This window comes from Peromyscus californicus, unplaced genomic scaffold (genome assembly GCF_007827085.1).
Source record: "Peromyscus californicus insignis strain IS unplaced genomic scaffold, ASM782708v3 Scaffold_18__1_contigs__length_77618521, whole genome shotgun sequence".
NCBI lineage: Eukaryota > Metazoa > Chordata > Mammalia > Rodentia > Cricetidae > Peromyscus > Peromyscus californicus.
The window spans coordinates 74945938-74964666 of record NW_026294480.1 but is presented as its reverse complement, the minus strand read 5'-3'; the positions used below and the strand labels follow the sequence as shown (position 1 = coordinate 74964666).

The 18729-nt window shown below is 40.1% G+C and overlaps 1 protein-coding gene across 6 annotated transcripts in view; it reads left to right on the top strand.

Moving 5' to 3' along the window:
* The window catches only part of Kiaa0825 (KIAA0825 ortholog), a 433759-nt gene that overhangs the window by 129088 nt on the left and 285942 nt on the right, over positions 1 to 18729 (top strand). For all 6 annotated transcript variants that reach the window (XR_008219664.1, XR_008219665.1, XM_052743698.1 and 3 more), the window contains one exon: positions 9913 to 10023. Coding sequence is in view for 4 of the 6 variants with exons in the window: in XM_052743698.1 (XP_052599658.1) it covers positions 9913 to 10023 (111 nt within the window). In the remaining 2 variants the exon portion in view is untranslated. The remainder of the gene's footprint in view (positions 1 to 9912; positions 10024 to 18729) is intronic.

The window sequence follows — 18729 nt, the reverse complement described above, 5'->3', positions numbered from 1 at the left end:
TAGGCAGAAGGCTCCTCTCTGTACATTCTGGTTAGAGTGATATACACATTTTCTTTCTGAAGACATTCTCAGCTTGTATGGTCACTGGCCTAAGAATAATTAACAACTTTCTTTTCAGTTCCCCACTCTGACCTGAAGCATAACCATTGCCAACAGGTTCTTCCTTCTTGCAAAACAGGCTGAGAACTTGTTTTAGAAGCAGAGAGCTCTTTCAGAGAGGAGAAGGAGCAGTGAGTAAAACCAACATAAGGTTGAGATTATATATAAATGGCTTAAATATAAAAAGCTTAAATTTGAAGCCCCTAATAAATCCTAGTAAAATAAACTGATTTGCCATAGATGAAAAAATTGCTGTGCTCTCAGTTCAAATGGGTCAGTTCATCTCAGAAAAAGGCCTTGTGAAAACCAGGAACAAAGTTGACAGATTTCATGGATTGGTCACGGTGAGCAATATTGAATTTCATGGTTTGTCACAGATGAATTGAAAAATTTTAACCTCCAAATGCATTTGTAAAACAAATAAATTATGATCACAGATTGTATATTTTAATAATAATAATAATGAAACATACATTCATTACTTTTAACCTATGGCCTTTTGATACATTTTTAACAACTATGCAAGTTCTCAAATCTCTGTGATTTGTGCATTTGTAACCTCACTCAACAAATTTAAATTGCTAATTTCAACCAGGATTGTGGAACATTTTGTTCCAAACACTGCCTCTAGATTTTCTTAATATAAAACATAGGCCTATGTCGCTTACATGCATGAGCAAAAGTCTAAATACATTTTCATGGTTTTGGAAGTTCTCAGTGCCAAAATTTTCACAAATTTATCGATTCATGTTGATTCACTTTTCGTTGTTTTCCTGGAATATAAATCAAATCTTTGAAATGTATTTTGATTTTTGTGACAAAGAACGTCTACAAGTCAGTGTTCTTCACCAACTAGGAAGATATGTGTGTTTTGTAAAATCCTATTGGCTTTCAAGCTGCCTTACACGCTGAGATATGAAGCTGTCATATTATTAGCATTCTAAAAACTTTCATCTCTAACTCATGATCAAAATTAAGCCACATGCTTTGAGGACTTGGGCAAGAAGAAGTAACAATAGGATGCTGACGGTATTGAATTTTGGTGAACTGTGCCTGCTGTTGTCCCTTGGCATGACATGCCTTGTAAGAAGGGGAATGCCTTTGTTTCAAGTAGTTCTGACAGATAAGGTGAAAGTGTGTTCATTCTGAGCCTAGTGTAGGACCACTACATCCCAGGGCAAGGATACATGATTTTAAAATCTGTTCAGGAAGAATGAAACCTGACAAAAATGTTAAAAATGTTCGTTCTTTCCTAAACTTGTCTTCATGAGTTTCTGTTAAAACAAAACACTGTCCCCTCCATAGCCCTGTGATTATGTGAGGGACACCACAGTGAGCTATTAAGCTGCTCTCAATCAATTCGAGGAAAGATTGATACATTCTGACTATTAAAATTAAAATGTTTTGATCTGTCATAGCAAAACTCCTAATTGTGGGAAGTTGCTGTAAGTTGGTAGGCCCAACATTTAGTAACAAAGAACAGCGGAATTTCAGTATAAATGTTGACATGACAGTCAAAGCTTAGCATCATAGGGAACAGGGAAGGATGTAGATTCATGTTAGAGTTCATTTGATATGGTGCCTATGGCTTTTGAGTCATCAAATTTCAGAGTATGCCAATGTTGTATATTCATAGCTCTGCTTAGAAGCCATGCTAATGTTAGGTCCTTGAGATTATGAACTTAGCCTATCGTTTTTCTAACTATTTCATAATCTCAAGGGAATGACATATTTTCAATTAAAACTTTTTTATATCTCAAGAATAAATGACCTAATTTGAAAAACAGGCAATTCTTTAAAATGTTGAGTACAGCATATGCTTAAGTGAAATTTTAAGCATATGATCTTATGACCCAGCAATGAAAATGCATGTTGACACAATAAATAAAAAATATAAATATAAATTTTATGGGAATTGACATAGCAGCACTTCTCTCAGTAGCACAAAGTAGAAACAACCCCCACTCTCATGAACAAGACTCGGCATAAGCATATGGAGGAATACTATCCTACAGTATAAATTAAATGGCATTTTGAACCATGCCACAGCAAAAATGAACCACAAAAGCATTATGCTGAGTTTAAAAGAACAGGCATTCCATTCATTAGAAACACCAAGCATAGGAAATCTTAGAAACAGGAATCAGTAGTGATAAAGGAGAGCGGAAAGGAGGGAGCTAACGGATATGAAGGTCAAACAACTCTTGAATACAATAGAAACTTTTATTGCATACATTAAACATTCAGATGTTGTGACATTTGAATTACATATCTAAGTAAAGCTGCTGAAATGAATTTAGGTTAGCCTGGTATGATGGTTCATGCCTTAGGCTAAGAAGAGAGTATTTCAGGTTTTATGTTAGCCTGGGCCACATAGCAAGAACTTGTCTTCGGTAGAAAAAGTATTGACTCGAAGTAAAAATATTTTAAATTTGAAAAAAAAAAAAACAAAAAAACGTGCTTTAAAATCCAAATGATTCCTAAAAAGTTTCTTATCCTAGCAATTTTGTTTATAAGATGGATGCATTTGTATACTTCCATCTAAATATTACTTGGGAAATATCTTTGAAAAAATAGAAAAATACTACAGCTTTGTATGTGGTCCTAATAGACTGGAGCATGGGAAATGGCTGGGCATTGGTGATGGCCTGCATGCTGAACCTTCCTCTGGTTGGCTCTGCTGTACGTGACGTTTCGTTCTGCCTCTCTCCACACCAGATGCCTATGGCTCTTCCCAGCCTGCCTTTGGCTGCATGCTCTTCACAAATGGACATGAAAATCCATTTTCCTTTCCTCTAAGCATGGCCTGACAACTTCTCTACTCATCCCCTTTTTTCATCCTGTCCCTACTGTGGACTGTGCATTTTGCTAGTTGTTTTCTAATTTAAAGTTGTCATTTTTTAATATCACGGTGCTGAGAATTGCAAGCTCGTGGCCTGAGCAATAGAGGAAACTACCTTCTTCTACTCAAGTGTCTTACTTTGACACTTACACATTGACATTTAAACATCATATGGCCCCAGAGAAAACATGTTTTTTATTATATTTACTTATTTATTTGTTCATTTTATTTATTTATTTTGTTTTGTTTTTTTCAAGATAGGGTTTCTCTGTGTAGTCCTGGCTGTCCTGGAACTCACTATGTAGACCAGGCTGGCCTCAAACTCAGAGATGTAATTGAACGTTTCCTGTCCCAACTGCCTGGTCCCAAATAACCAACTCAGAGGCTGAACTTTACTTACAAATGCTCACCCAATAGCTCAGGCTTGTTACTAGGAAGCTCTTACACTTAAATTAACGTATATTTCTGTTTATGCTTTGCCACGTGGCTCATGGCTTGTTACCTCGTTTTCACACATCCTGCTTGCTCGGTGGCGGCTGGCTGGCATTTCTCCTGACTCTGCTCTCTTTCTTCCCATTATCCTCAGTTTGACTTTCCTGCCTAACTTCCTACTCAGCTACTGGACTGTCAGCTTTTTATTAACCAGTGAGAGTAAGACATATTCATAGTATAGAAAAGGATTGTTCCACAGCACAGAGATCCACCTACCTCTGCCTCCCAAGTTCTGTAATGAAGTTGTATGCCAATATATCTTGCTTATTTTCTTTTTTCTTGAGGCAAGATCTTGCTTGATAGCCTAGGCTAGCCTCAAACTTATAGAAGACACTTGAAAAAAAAAAGAATAAAGCAGTGATTTGGATGCTATTTCAATGTTGAAGTGTTTGTTTGGACTGTTTCTATATATTTATGATTGCTCATGATTGTAGGGCCATCGAAAAAGCCCACATATTTTTTAGTATCCCATATTATCTCAATAGTTTAGTTTTAACTTAATTCTATTTCCAAGACAATGTTTTTCTATTGGATTTCTTTTTTTTATTGAATGTGTCTAGTGACCCAGACACTGGGCTATGCACAGAGATGGAAGAATTTTGGCATGATCCCTTCACCTTTCCAGAGCACACTCTGTTGAGATGCCTTAACTCCATTGTGGAAGTACAGTCTGTTACCATCATTTGGAGAACCTCTCTGCTGGGCCAGCAGCCAGATTCCAAGTGGCACAAGCCAAGCATAAATGCAGCTAAATCTTTTTAGCTCTTGGTTGTCCTCACTTCTGAGGTGCCTTGGATTTATTTTATCCCAGCAACTGATTACATAAGCCCAAGAACAAGTCTATGTGTTGGGAAAGAAAATAAAATAAAAATAAGAGAGTAGCATGCATGAGGATCAGAGAAGCAAAAGAAAATGAATCTAGGCTAGCATGTCAAATGTGGTGACCTGGCCAGTGTGGAGGCAGTGTGGTGTGAAGGAGAGGGATGGGGCCTGGTGCCCCATCTTGAAGGAAGGACAAGCCATGCTTATCCTCCCTAAAAAAGCTCTCTTTACATTCTGATAACCTGCAGAGAAGATGTGTTCTGCCTCAATTTTTAAGCACTTAGCAATTTTAAGGTATGTAAATTTGGTTTATAAAATGTTATGTTATTGGAGAAAATATAACTATAGATTTTTAAGGTTGTAATTTAATGCTCTGATATAAATTATTCAGAATATCGTATCTTTTAGTTGTATACTGAAATGTCATTAGAGGTTATCTAATAGCGAATTCATAGTCTCATTCCCCCATCGAGCTCATGGACTAATTTTCACCCACTTATACTCTCCAGAATAATGAAACTAATTTGGGCTCTTGCTGTGGAATTAAAAGCTCACACAGATCACACCCCCTCTGAGACCATAAACATCTGCCATAACACCCCATATAGTCAAGTAACCTTACTCCTGCCAGGCCCAGGAATCTGTAGGTTCAGTAAAAGAGGAGATGTCCTGACAGAAACACCCAGCTAAATACTGTGTTTTCTTTGGTCTGAAATTTAAGAAAATGGCAATAGTTAACCATTCCACTATTGTTAGATCCTGTATTATTTTTTTCCGATGTTGAGGATAAAGTTGCAAGTAGTTAACTATTTCAACTGATAGGACTTTCATAACAGTTTTGAGATATTTATAGGCATTTTTTTTACAGCACCTTGCATCTGTTCTCACAGAGGCACCTTGTCTTTTCTGAGCCCTTGTTGACAATGAAACATAGCACTTCATATACATTAGCTCACAGAATTCTCACACACTGTAATATCCCATTCTACAAATTAGGAAACAGAGGCTAAGTAAGTTGTCAAAAAAATATTACAAATCTAATGATAAAGTCTACACTGGATCCTAACTCTGTTTGGTTCCATTTCTCTTACATGTGATAAGTACTGCTTCTCAATAACCTTCAGCTACCCTCTCCTAGGGGCACAGAGAAGACAAAAAAGAAAAGAAAAGAAAAAAGTAAATGTGAAATGGTTGAAGGTAGAGCTAAGTCCTACAAAGAAGCAAAGTAAAAGAGAGACAGTGACAAGAGATATGTTAGGTAGAGTATCAGGGAACACTTAACACAGAAAATCCTCTATCAGGAATCAGCTATGGAGCTGGCTGACCATGATGGCGGGGGCGTGCTACATGATGCACCCTCTCATTTCTGGACAAATAGGGACCTATGCAAAGGGCTCAAAGGCATACAGAAAAAGTGGGGATAAGCTTTGATCTTCTATGTGTGACTCGTGAAGTCCTTCATCCTGGGCTGTCACTCCCTTTGAAGCTGTCTTTCTTTACAAGCCTTTACTGCATCCTCCTCCTTAAACAGCATCTTCTTCCTACATCCTTACCATTGCATGTCTGTTCCCTCCAAACTCAGTTGGTCTCTAACCAGACTCAGGCCCACAACTAGATTATCACTTAAGTACTTTTTTTTTCTTTTTTTTTTAATTTATTTTATTTTGCAATACAATTCAGTTCTACATATCAGTCACAGATTCCCTTGTTCTCCCCCCTCCCGTCCCCCTCACCTTCCCCCCAACCCCCCCCCCCCATTCCCATCTCCTCCAGGGCAAAGCCTTCCCCACAGACTGAGGTCCACCTGGTAGACTCAGTCCAGGTAGGTCTAGTCCCCTCCTCCAAGGCCAAGCCAAACAATCCTGCATAGGCCCCAGGTTTCAAACAGCCAACTCATGCAATGAGCACAAGATCTGGTCCCACTGCCTGGATGCCTCCCAAACAGATCAAGCCAATCAACTGTCTCACCCATTCAGAGGGCCTGATCCAGTGGGGACCCCTCAGCCATTGGTTCATAGTTCATGTGTTTCCATTCATTTGGCTATTTGTCCCTGTGTTTTATCCAACCTTGGTCTCAACAATTCTCGCTCATATAAACCCTCCTCATTCTCGCTAATTGGACTCCCAGAGATCCACCCGGGGCCTAGTCATGGATCTCTGCATCCAGATCCCTCAGTAGTTGGATGAGTTTTCTAGCATGACAATTAGGGTGTTTGGCCATCCCATCACCAGAGTAGGTCAGATCGGGCTGTCTCTCGACCATTGCCAGCAGTCTGTTGTGTGGGTATCTTTGTGGATTTCTGTGGGCCTCTCTAGCACTTTGCTTCTTCCTATTCTCATGTGGTCTTCATTTACCATGGTCTCCTATTCCTTGTTCTCCCTCTCTGTTGTTGATTCAGCTGGGATCTCCCGCTCCCCCAAGCTCTCTTTCCCTCAACCCTCGCCTTTCATTACCCCCACTCATGTCCAGGCTGTTCATGTAGATCTCATTCCATTTCTCTGTCATTGGGCGATCCCTGTGTCTTTCTTAGGGTCCTGTTTTCCAGGTAGCCTCCCTGGTGATGTGAGTAGTAGACAAGTCATCCTTGTTTCATGTCTAGTATCCTGCTATGAGTGAGTACATACCATGTTTGTCTTTCTGAGTCTGGGTTACCTCACTCAGGATGATTTTTTCTAGATCCATCCATTTGTCTGCAAACCTCATGATGCCATTGTTTTTCTCTGCTGAGTAGTATTCCATTGTGTATATGTACCACATTTTGTTTATCCATTCTTCAGTTGAAGGGCATCTGGGTTGTTTCCATGTTCTGGCTATTACAAACAATGCTGATATGAACATAGCTGAACAAGAGCACTTGTTCAGCTATGTTCACTTAAGTACTTTTGTACCTGCTGACAACTCCAACATTTGACACTACAGGGAACTCCTTCCAGATTCCTCAACTTTGGTCATCTCTTTGACCTTGCCTCATTCAATGTTTTCTCAGCAGGTAGCCCTGCCCTGTACTTCTCTGAAAATACAGCCCATTATGCATTCATTTTATCCTCTCATGTTTTATTCTGGTCCTGCAGGCTTCAACCCATAGTCTTTAGGTAACTATACCATCCACATCAATTCTTAATAAATATTTTCATCCCACCTTACCACTGCATCTCTTGATATGCTTTTGATTAATGTGTTTATTTTCTCAGCTATAGTACATCTTTTCAAATAATCTTCTGACAAATTTTATCTACCATTCTATGGCTGTAGTCTGTGAAATGTGGTTTCTCCCTTCTGCCTCACGCCCCTGACCTTCTCCTGTGGGGAAGCCTTCTTCCTGTTTTCATTCACATCCGATTACTGTGTGTCCTGCCACTCACTCAGTCACTGCAGTTTGATCTCTCCCTCCACCATGTGCATGCAATGACTAACTCTAGTAGAATATTCTTTTTACTTTCTCTGCAGCTGTTGACATTGTTAGCCATCTTCTCTTTCCCCAGCCTCCCTAACATAATTTTCTCCTGGCTCTTTGCCTTTTCTGATTTTTTTCTTTGCACTTTCATTTTAGTACTTCTTTTCCTCATGTCATGCTTTAAATGTTGATCCAAAGCTCTGTCCTTGGCTATCTCTTCACTTCACACTCTTTCAGTGGGGGAATTCATCGCATGGGATGACTTCCAGATGGGTATCTTCAAATCAGACTTCTTTTGTATATACTGGACCCGTAAATTCACATTCCTCCTCTATGCCTCTCTTAAGATGTATTTCAAATGCCCATGAGCCTCTGTGACTATTTGAAATGAAGTGAAATTCCTGTAAGTTCCTCTAAGCTACCCTCCACACACAGCTGTCTCTGCTACCTTTACTCTCCTGTCATCTTAAACCTTTGTCATTAAGGATGACTGCTGTTCATTCTGTCAACTTGGGATTTCTTGTTTTCGTCTCTTACTTAGTTTAGGTTCTTATTGCTGATCTAGCACAGTATCATAGTCATTATATCCTTAATCCCCTCCATCCACATCCCTTACTGCTATTGAACTCTGTTTATAAGATGTGAAACTGCTAACAGCTAACATCACTACCATTCTATAAATTCCTCATTGTTGGTACAAAAGAGAGACCCCTTCGAAAAGGGTACCCTGGAACTGAGCTAGCCTCTGTCTGCCTTTATAGTTCCCTCTGTGGACTGCATTGAGTGAGTATTTATAGCCTGACTTTGACTATTTGGCGATGTTTCTCTGATCTAAAATTTAGTGAAGCTAAAGAAAAAATAGCTTTAAGGAGATGATGATATATTATGTGTCTAAAAAATATCTTCCAAGTATAATTAATTGAAGATAATCCCTGTCCTCAAGACAATGAAGGAAAAGTCAAGTTTAGAAAATAGGACAATACAAAATGCAAGATGTGAAGTGAGAAGAAGGTAGGGTGGCTTTTTCACAACAGAACTGTATTCTTTTTTTTTTAATAATAAGTTTGTGATGCCATTCAAGTTTTATTCGTTTATTTAAAATTTAAATAACTTTTTTTTTTTTTTTACTTTTCAACTTTTTTTTTTTTTCTAGTTTGACCAGTTTCTACCTTCTACATAAGCCTGTCTGTTGGTATTCTCACTTTTCAGGTCTTATCTGTTTAGGAAGTCATTTCTAGGAGAGCTAGCAGACTTCCTAGTCCTCTGACCCTTACAACCTTTCTGCCCATCTTCTGTGATGTATCTGTTGGAGCTGTGTTCCTCAAGATCCTTTGACCTCTGCCTTGGGAAAAGGAAGAGGGAAAGTGATATAATCATATTTTTCATTTTTAAAAAGACAATATCATTTCCTCATTATATGGAAACTACCATTTTAAACAATTCCATTTATAAAGTCTTTACTCTTGAGTTGATGTGGGCAAATAGATTGTCCAGTCATGTTTTATCTTGTCAAGCTATCTACTTGCCAAGCTATCTACTCATGTAACGGATCCTTCCTTATTAGATCTAGATCTATAGTTGAATTTGAGCCAACTTAGAAAAATATTAGTCATTTCCAAAACGTAGCTGTAGACAAGACATTCTGGAAAAAGTATTCTATATTTTGCATCATGCTATACATTTCACAATTAAGTTCCTCTTACAAGGTTTCTTGGGCCATTAAAAACATATAAATTTAATTATAAGTTATTTATTGTTACATTAAGCAGATATTACAAATATTAACATTTATTGAGTTGATAAGAATCCTATGAAATATAATACTAGTTCTGAGAGACATAGATTGTATTCATTGCAATTTCTGTGGGATTTGTCTTTGACAAATTTTTTAGTGTGAATTTCTAAAATTAAATAATAATGACATAACTATACCTTCCCTGTGTAAGGATTGTTCTACAAAGACTCATTAAAATACTATTTCTTGATTCTTGGATTTACCTTTTCCCTTCTTCTTCTCCTCCTCCTCCTCCTCCTCCTCCTCCTCCTCTTCCTCCTCTTCCTCTTCCTTCTCCTTCTTCTTCTTCTTTTGAGGGGGGATTAGATTTGTTGTCATTTTGGTGGATGCATTGTCCTCAATAAAATGAGACCACTTTCTATTAAAAATTGGCTTGTGAAAACTAAGTAAAATTCTAAAGTTGTATCAGTGCTCCCCATAGTTAATGTTTCCTGCATATTCTGAAATAATTAATTTTGTTTCCCTAGGACTTTTCAGCATGGTATGGATGACTCAGCTTCAAATTCCTTAGCATCATTGTTTAATCAACCATTTCACTGGGTTTCCTGCATGTCACAGTTCTACCCTTCTTTACTCAGGTGAGAACTTCCAAATGCCACACTGTCTATAAGTCTGTGACTCTTTTACAAATGTAACAGAAACTTTACATCATGGGTATCAAGGAGTCTTGCAAAAGGAACTTAACAGTAATCAAGGAAGTGGGAAGGATAATTCCATGATTTATTTTTTAAGCCCAAGAATCAAAGACACAGCTCTCGTAATAATTTCTCTAACTCCTAACTTTAGTTATATAATGGAAAAGGTGGATTTTGAGAACTTCATTCTCTTTAAGCTAATTACCTAGACATTTAAAAATTCATTATTGATCTATGATTGGGGATTTGACAGTTCTGCAGCTAATTATCTAATATAGATAGCAACTAGATAGTCAATTTAACTTGACTCAGAATCTTAGGTACACGTTTAGAGGAGTAACTTTTATAATTATGAACAAGATTTTTCATTTTTATTATTTAATTAACCACGCTTAAAAATCAGAAAAAGCATTTACAGTGTAAAATGCACTTCCAAGAAAATCTGATGACATTTTGTGGCATTATGTAGCATGGCAGTTTGATTCTTTGTAGAATATATCATTGGAAAAATACCTTTTCTTTGTACCTGAGAATAAAATATCATGAATAGCTAAAGGAGATATTGGTGATCTGAAGGCAGTCTTGATTCATGTTGGAAATACATTATTAGCAATTACAGATTGGTTAGGTCTTGGGTCTGCTCCCCTTTCACTGTCGGGACCCCATTTGGCTTGACCTATACAGGTCCTCTGCATGCTGTTACTGCCTGTCTGTGTTCACATCTTCATAGTCATATGAGCATATTTGCTCTCTACCATCAGCACATTTGTTTTCTCTTTGGAACCACCAATTCCCCATTGGGTGAGACTCTATAATACTTCTTTCAGCCCTGCTTAATTCAGCCCAGCTAGAGTCTGGGAACTTCTCACAGCATAGTTAATTTTTATATTTAGTGTCTCTTTTTTTTCTATACTCAAATGTAAATGAAACATGAAGTGTCTTTATTCCTGCTTCTGTCGCTAAATGACCTGTTACGCTAACAGAAAGATTCAGTCCCAAGTGGCTGTTCGTTCCCAGTGTAAATGGTGTCCAGCGCCAGCTTTCTAGGACCATGTTAATAGCCTGTTTTGAAAACTTAAAAACATTTTTGGAAATCCACTTCTAGAAATCCACTGTAAGGAATGAAGTGAAGATGCTAACAAAGTTTTATATGTAAAATAGCTGTTAAAATATGGTTTATAAGAGAAAATGGAAAATTAATATTCTATACTATTACTGAAAAAATCATATAGGAGAGATCTAACAATAGACCAGTAAGGAATCAATAAAAGGGTTGGTTTTTAAAGGTATTTGACAACTTCTAGAAATCATTGTGATTTATAGTTAATTGGGGCGAGCAGATTAATAAGTATGTGGTTAGTCAACCCAGCCCCCTTTGAAGCAGTGTGTGTAACAGACCTGGTGCCAACGATCATCTGATACTTGGTGCCTTACACTGACCATCTTTTAGCCCTCTGTGAGCTTTTGTTGGGTAAGTAAGAACTCGTGTGCTTCCTTTGTGGAGAGAAAGGTGCTGAGCAGTGTGCGTAGCGACTTTCTAAAGAAAAAGCAGCTGGCGACCAGGTCCACATCTCAGTCCATTCCATTTGTAGTTGGAAGTTGCAAGAGCATCTTCACCTTTCAAAGGGAGAACCATTCCGAGTTGACGTTAACAGGCGTTCCTGAAGAATTCCCTGCACAGTCTGTCAGCTATTCACTGTGTGAAGTGTGCTTTTGGTTATTCAGCTTTGCATGGTTCCCTCACATGCTGGTTTACAGTGTTCCTCTCTAAGGGCGATCTGAGCTAATCTACAGCTGCCCCTAAACTTCCTGGGTAGGAGAAGCCTTGGTGTCTGGGCAAGGAACAGCTACTAGGAGGTGGGATACAGTGGAGAAACACTGGCTGTACAATTCTACCATACACAGACCATTACAGAAAAAAATGCAAATAAAAAAAAACCCACCAAATACTGAAGGGCATAGACTGTGGAGGCTTTATGGGTTTATCTCTGAAGGTGAGTTTGCGAGTGTTTTTAATTTTTACCTGTATTTTCCAAATATCTTACAGTGACTACGATTATACTTTATTAATATGAAACAATTAAAGAAAGCAAAAAGCAAGCCCATTTTCTCTGATTGTTCTTTGTCCACATGGTTTAATTTACAACCTCTGTCAAGCCTGTTGTACCTCTCCATTTCTAGCTGAGTGTTTGCCTTCCCTCAACATTTTATGTCCAGCGGCCCACATTCCTTGAGTTACCCACTGTGATAGTGGCTTGTCCTTCCTCCCTTCTTGCCTTATTCTGCATACACAAGCATCATTCATAAACCCTTAAAAGATGGAACCTTCTGAGCTCTTTATTTGCCTATTCTTATTCCTTAGTCTTGTCTGGCCTTTTCATGGCCAGTAAACAGCGTCTCAAAAATCCTCTCAAAGCCAGCCTTCCTCTCCAAGTCACTATAGTGAATTTTGTTCATTTTACTATTATTTAACATGTGTAGAACAGTTTTCATTATGTCCCTCTCCTCCCCAGAACCCTAAAGTAGCTTGTTGTACCCCCACTTTACTATGCCCTGTTTCCCAAGCACCCCCAGTTTTCCCTGTCAGTTAGCACACTCTCCTCACACATGCTTCAGAGTTGGCCATGTTTAACTTGTATTGGCTGTTCATTCTCAACTTTAGACCTTATCCATGTGGTTTCTTCTTGTGGAACTCCTTGGGTTCTTTATTCCCTTGTCTGCATTTCCATGCAAAGTATGATAATGATCACCCTTTCCTGAATCCCACTCGATGCCTGACATTTTGGCAACTGTTTAGGGACATATGATGTCCTGAGAAAGGCTTGGTGCCTCCGACTTACAGTCCAGCATGTTTAGAACATAATCTGGGCAGCAAGAAAAACCATTCTAAAATAAATCATTATCGATTTGCATTTGCCAGGCATGGGAATTGGGGGGTCCCAGACTAGCAATATGTGGCTCAAAAAACCTCTCCCTTCCATCCCACTCTCCATACTTAAGCCAGCTATCACTGTTGGTTATGCTGTGGCGCTGCTCCTCGTGGCTGGCTGCCGCCTGCAGCAGCCATGCAGATGGAGGAGCGTGCTGATTGGAAGAATCACAGCCATGGTTACCTTTTTAGAGATTTATTGGGAGATGGGGGGAGAGAGAGAGAGAGAGAGAGAGAGAGAGAGAGAGAGAGAGAGAGAGAGCAGACAGAAGGAAGGAGCGGAAAGGAAAGAGAAGGACGCACAGAGGGCCCACCGCTTTTTAGGCTGGGACGCTGTCGAAGGCTGATGACGTAATTAAGGACCGAATCCTTACATCCCAGACTTTCCCTTATTATAAAAAAAAGCAGGTAGATGGGACTAGGGGCATTGTTCCTCTCAAAAAGCTAACTCTTGGACGTCAGTTGGCTCTGGGGGAATGGAGAATGGTGAAGGGGAGTTTTCCAAGGTAGACAGGCGTTGTGGAATGGTGTCTGTCATCCATTTGCTCTGGAGACACATATCCCTCTTGGCTGTGGCTGGGAACTTTTTGTTTGACAAGATGCTTTTAGCTATTACAGTTTTTTATTTGATGATCTCTGGACTCCGGTTCTGTGGTGGTCCTGTACCGTTAGCTGAACAGTGAGTTAGAACAGGGAACTGGGAAGAGAAAATCTTGTGGTGCATGAGAATTTATTTTTTGGAATTAGGGACAAGGCAAAGATCAGGGCCCTGTCTGCATGCATGTGAGAAACGCAGGCAGTGGGTCTGGAGTGAAGCAATGAGCTCTTATTTTAGGTGGAAATCTTTTTTTCATTAAGTAACTCTGAAAGTGCAATTAAATCTGGTGAGGTGGTAAGGCTGTCCTCTGTACCCAAGAATAAAGGAGAGGTGACATCCCAAAACTCCCAGGACTGAGTCAGTGGCTCCAGTGTCCAGAAGGAAGGAAAAGGATCGCTTCTCTGCTGCGTTCTGGGTTCCCTGCCATGTCTGTAGCCAAGCCTAGGTCTGTTGGAGGTCTTAGCTTGATGTAACCATACCATCTTGGTGCCTGGGGGCAGTCAGCTGACTCATTGTCTTTCTAGGCGGCACTTTTAACAAGGCTGTCGATGGCCTGGCAGGGCCCTTGCTAGCCTGTGGCCTTTTTCCTCACTTAAAACAGGGACCCAACAGCTTTTGGAAGTCAGTGAGTGCCAGCACTTGGCAATTTTGCTTTTGGGCTTTTATCTCCACCCTGGCACACCTTAAATGCCACAGATGACTCTTTTGCCTGTGGGGTCAGGAGCCTTGCTCTCCAGATGCTTAAGTTTTAGTCAGGGAGGTTTGGGGAACAAGAAACGGATTTTACTCCAAGTCCTGAATTTTTTTTCCTGATGATTGATGGCTTAAGGACAGCTTTTGGAAGATCTGCCAGTAGGCAGACTATAAACTGATCCTTTTGGAAGACTTGTCTGAGGCTATAAGCTGATTTTTTGCCTTAAGAGCCATCCTGACTACTGTAAACTTATTTGTATGGATCTTAGCTGCTTCCAGACCCGTCTGTGCTTCCCAAGGCAGTTTGAGAATGAGTGGTTGGAGTTAAGGTGAGTTAGGGCGAGTCATAGAAACCGCCCAAGCCCGCCCATTTGAGCCCGCCCACTGCCGGTGGAAGTCAGACAGAAAAGGTTGCACATGGCAGACGCAGAAGTGGGGAAGGAGAAGGGTTTAGAACTTTAGCAAAAAGCTTGGAGATAAAGTAACTCTTATTTGTCTGTTCGCTGTCAGAAGTTCCCACGACGCTGTTATGCAGCCAGGTTTACGCTGTTATGTGGCCAGGTTTACGCTGTGCCCACCCCTATCCGCCAATGTAGGTGGCAAATTTATCCACCCCTTTGTCTCATGGCTGTAGCCGAGATAAAAATAAAAAATTAAAATAACAAACTGGGATCAGACTAGAATCTCGGGTGTCCCTGAGAGTGGAGAGAAATCTACGAATCAGCTCAAGTCATGGGTCCTCTTCGTCAAGGGATGGGAAGGGCTGCAGCTGTACTGCAGTTGGTCCACCGTTGAGCCCTAGACAGCATTGACCCCCTTGTCAGGAGTGAAAATGTGCCTGCCATTGCCAGTACAGCCCAAGGACAACTCCTGGGGTGTCCGTTGCAAAGAATGTAGTTCAGACTACAGTCACAAGAACAGCATACTCACTGTGGTGACAGCAGCGGTAGCTGCATAGGGGTCCAGCGGAGGCGTCGAGCGATGTGTGAGACCAAAATGAGCCATCGTAGAAATAAGACCAAAATGCCTTCACCCAAAAACTAAGGCCTAAGATTTCTCCTTCTAGGAATAGGCCAATAGTTACTGAAACAAGTCAGTTCAGATTCCAGAAACCAGGAAGTGTAAAAGTACAGAGTCACAAGGTAGTCACGAGGTAATGCCTGCCGGACTATGGAATGTCCTCTCCCTGGTTTCCAGGGTAACTGACCATAAAAATGCCCCCACCTGAGGGCAGCCAATGAGAAATGGTGGCGGGCAACCACTCCCTTAGAAGTAAGATTAAGCCATGATTTCTAGAAAGCCCCTAGAAGCGAGCCAATCAGAATTGTACCCGTACTAGCACCCCTAAACGATGTAACCTTGTGATTTTTCCCTTTAAAAACTGAGCTTGCAGACAGGCGGGCACTTCCTCCAGCCTCCACTGCTTTGAATGTATTGGACGAAGTCCCTGCCTAGGCTTGTATTGCTTTTGGATATCCAGAATTAAACCTTGCTTTTGCATTCCAGCTTGCTCGTCTTTGGTGGTCTCTCTGGGGGTCACGATCTGAGCACAACAGGATGCATGCATGCTCGTGGTCTCGCGGTCTTGCTGGATGGGGGAAGAAGCGGCAGGTGGCAGCGGTCATAGCAGGTCTTCAGTGTTCGGTGGTGTATCCGAGTCACAGCACCAATGTTGGTTAAATGGCGTGCTGCTCATGGCTGGCTGCCGCCTGCAGCAGCCATGCTGGTGGAGGAGAGTGCTGATCGGAAAAATCACAATCCATAGTTACCTTTTTAGAGCTTTATTAGGAGGGGAGAGAGAGAGAGGGAGAAAGAGAGAGGGAGAGAGAGGAGGGAGGAAGGAGCAGAAAGGAAAGAGAGGGATGCACAGAGGGCCCGCCCGCTTTTTAGGCTGGGATGATGTAATTAAGGACAGAATCCTTACAATCACTACTTCTCTTTTACCCCAAATTGTTCATGAAAACTGTGTTCATCACCTTAGCAACAAACATATTCTGGGAAATACATGAGTTAGACAATAGCAAAGTAAAACATGTTAGGTTTATCATCTGAGAAATGAGATGACTGAAATAGCTAACTTTATGAAACTTCATAGTAATTAAAGTTTTTAATTATTTATTTAGATTTATTGTGCAGGGGAGGGTACATGTTACAACATTCTTATGGAAGTCAGACAACTTTCAGGAGTCAGTTTTCTCTTTCCTCCATTATGTGCATTCCTGGGGATTGGACTCAGGTCATCAGGCTGAGAGGCAAGTTCTCTTACCTGCTGAGCCATTTTGCCAATCCAACATCTTAATGAATATAACATCTCTTTATTTTGTACCTATATATATTATTTCAGGAAACATTTGAGTCAGCTTTCAGAAATATTGAAGATACATTATTAAATATAAATGAGAAGGAAGAAAAGGAGCAAGAAAGACATGAAATTAAAACAAACCAGTCAAAATTCTGAAAGTTACATAGAAAATAAACTTATCTATATTGTCTATAAGGTTACTATGAGGTATATAATAAGTAAAATGAAAATCTTTCCATGCTCTCCCAGGCTCTGGTAATACAGTTTTGAAGACCTATATTTAGGAAAATTAATGTATTTCCAAAGCATTAAGTATAATAAACTACATTCAAGGTCTCTACCAATGGTACTGGCCAATAGTGTAGGTGACTTAGAAAAAGTTACTGGTTTCATAGTAGATTAAATTTAAGAAACTGGTCAATATATCACTATCAAGCTAATAGCATGCTAATATACAGTGATTTCATATAAATATTCAAGAAAGAATATTCTCTTGGTAATTGTAGTAGTCAGGATTCTCGAGAGGAATAGACCTGATAGAATGAATCTATGTATACTAAAAGGAGATTTATTATGGCTCTTATATGCTGTGGTCTGGCCAGTCCAACAATGCCTGTCTCCTGACAGAAAGACCAAGAATATGATGTTTGGTTAAAGAAGCTGGGTATCTCAGCTGATCTTAAGTCCGTGTTGGACTCTAGGAGAAGTAGGTTCCAAGGCCAGTGAAGGAATGTCTCAGCAGCCGGATAGGTGAACTTGCCGGTGAGAGAGGACAAGCAGCCTAAAAGCAAATGTTTCCTTCTTCTGTGCCCTTTGATGCAAACTGTCATGATAAGATATGACCCAGACTTCGGATGGGTCTTGCCACCTTAAATGACCCAGTGGAGACTAATTCCTCACAGGTGTACCCAGATGCTTGGGTCGTGGTTGATTCCAGATGTGCCCTCATAGTAATTTATAGTATGTTTCCTTCTAACGCTTTTGTGTTTCCTAACCTTTGATCTTCAGTAAACTATTTGAATACTTCCAAGTAATTTTCAAGTCTCCGTTAGCTAAGTAGGTCACAAGTCCACTCTGAACCTGAGTGGCACGATCAGTGTGAGGAAGCATGCATTCACTGCTACTTCTCATTTTCTTCTTTGAGCACACGATACTGTGATACAAGGCTAGTCTCTCCTCAGCCGGAGAACTTGCTTTTACTTAAGATAATACTGTTTATGTTTATATATCATCTGTTGACTATTCAGCTAACCTGAGCAGATCTTGTCTGTTGGACCTGGGATCTAAGGACCTGGTAGAATGAGGTGGCCTACAGTCTAATGCTGTAGAAAACCTTAGTTCAATTTCAGTGTCCTTTTATACACTAATAAAACAAATCAAGCAATGAGCCAAAGAAGGTTGTTTGAGTTCAGAAAAAATATGATCAGAAAAACATGTAAATAAACACCAATAAGCATATACTAAATGTTAACAGAGCAGCCCTTTCCAAGAACTCTCTCAGGACAGACCAGTTTAAACACAATTTCCTGCCACATACTATAGATTACATCTGGAAAAGCAGGAAAGCAAGGCGGAAGGGCATATCCAGATTCAGGGCATACTGACCAGATTGGGTTTTATAGCTGTCTTCTGACATCCAAAAAAATAAACATGTCTTATAAGTACATGTACATGTTTGTCACAGGAGTCATGAAAACATCCAAGAACAATCCCGGGAACAAAATGCACCTGAGGCCCTCTGCCTTTTTTTCCTGGAGCCTCTCTCACAGTCCCCCAAGGCATTGTTTCCCACGGTCATTCTTTTGACCATGTTCCGACTATCTTCCACCTAAATATAAGTTATATTTGGCCTCACTCTATGATACTATGTAAATTCTTATCCAATCACTTTTTTGATAAATGTATTTCACAGACTTTCTCCCTGTAAGCTATTATGCTGTGTGTTATAGGTAAGGGAAGAGGCAGTTAAGGAAATTTGGACCAAATTCCTTCTCAACACAAGAATACAACAAACTAACTTAAGGGGACCTGCTTGGCAACCACACAGTACTGTTGTTGACTTCCTCCATCTTGAGATATTCTACCGATTTCCTCTTGAGATATTCCACCGATTTCCTCTTGAGATAT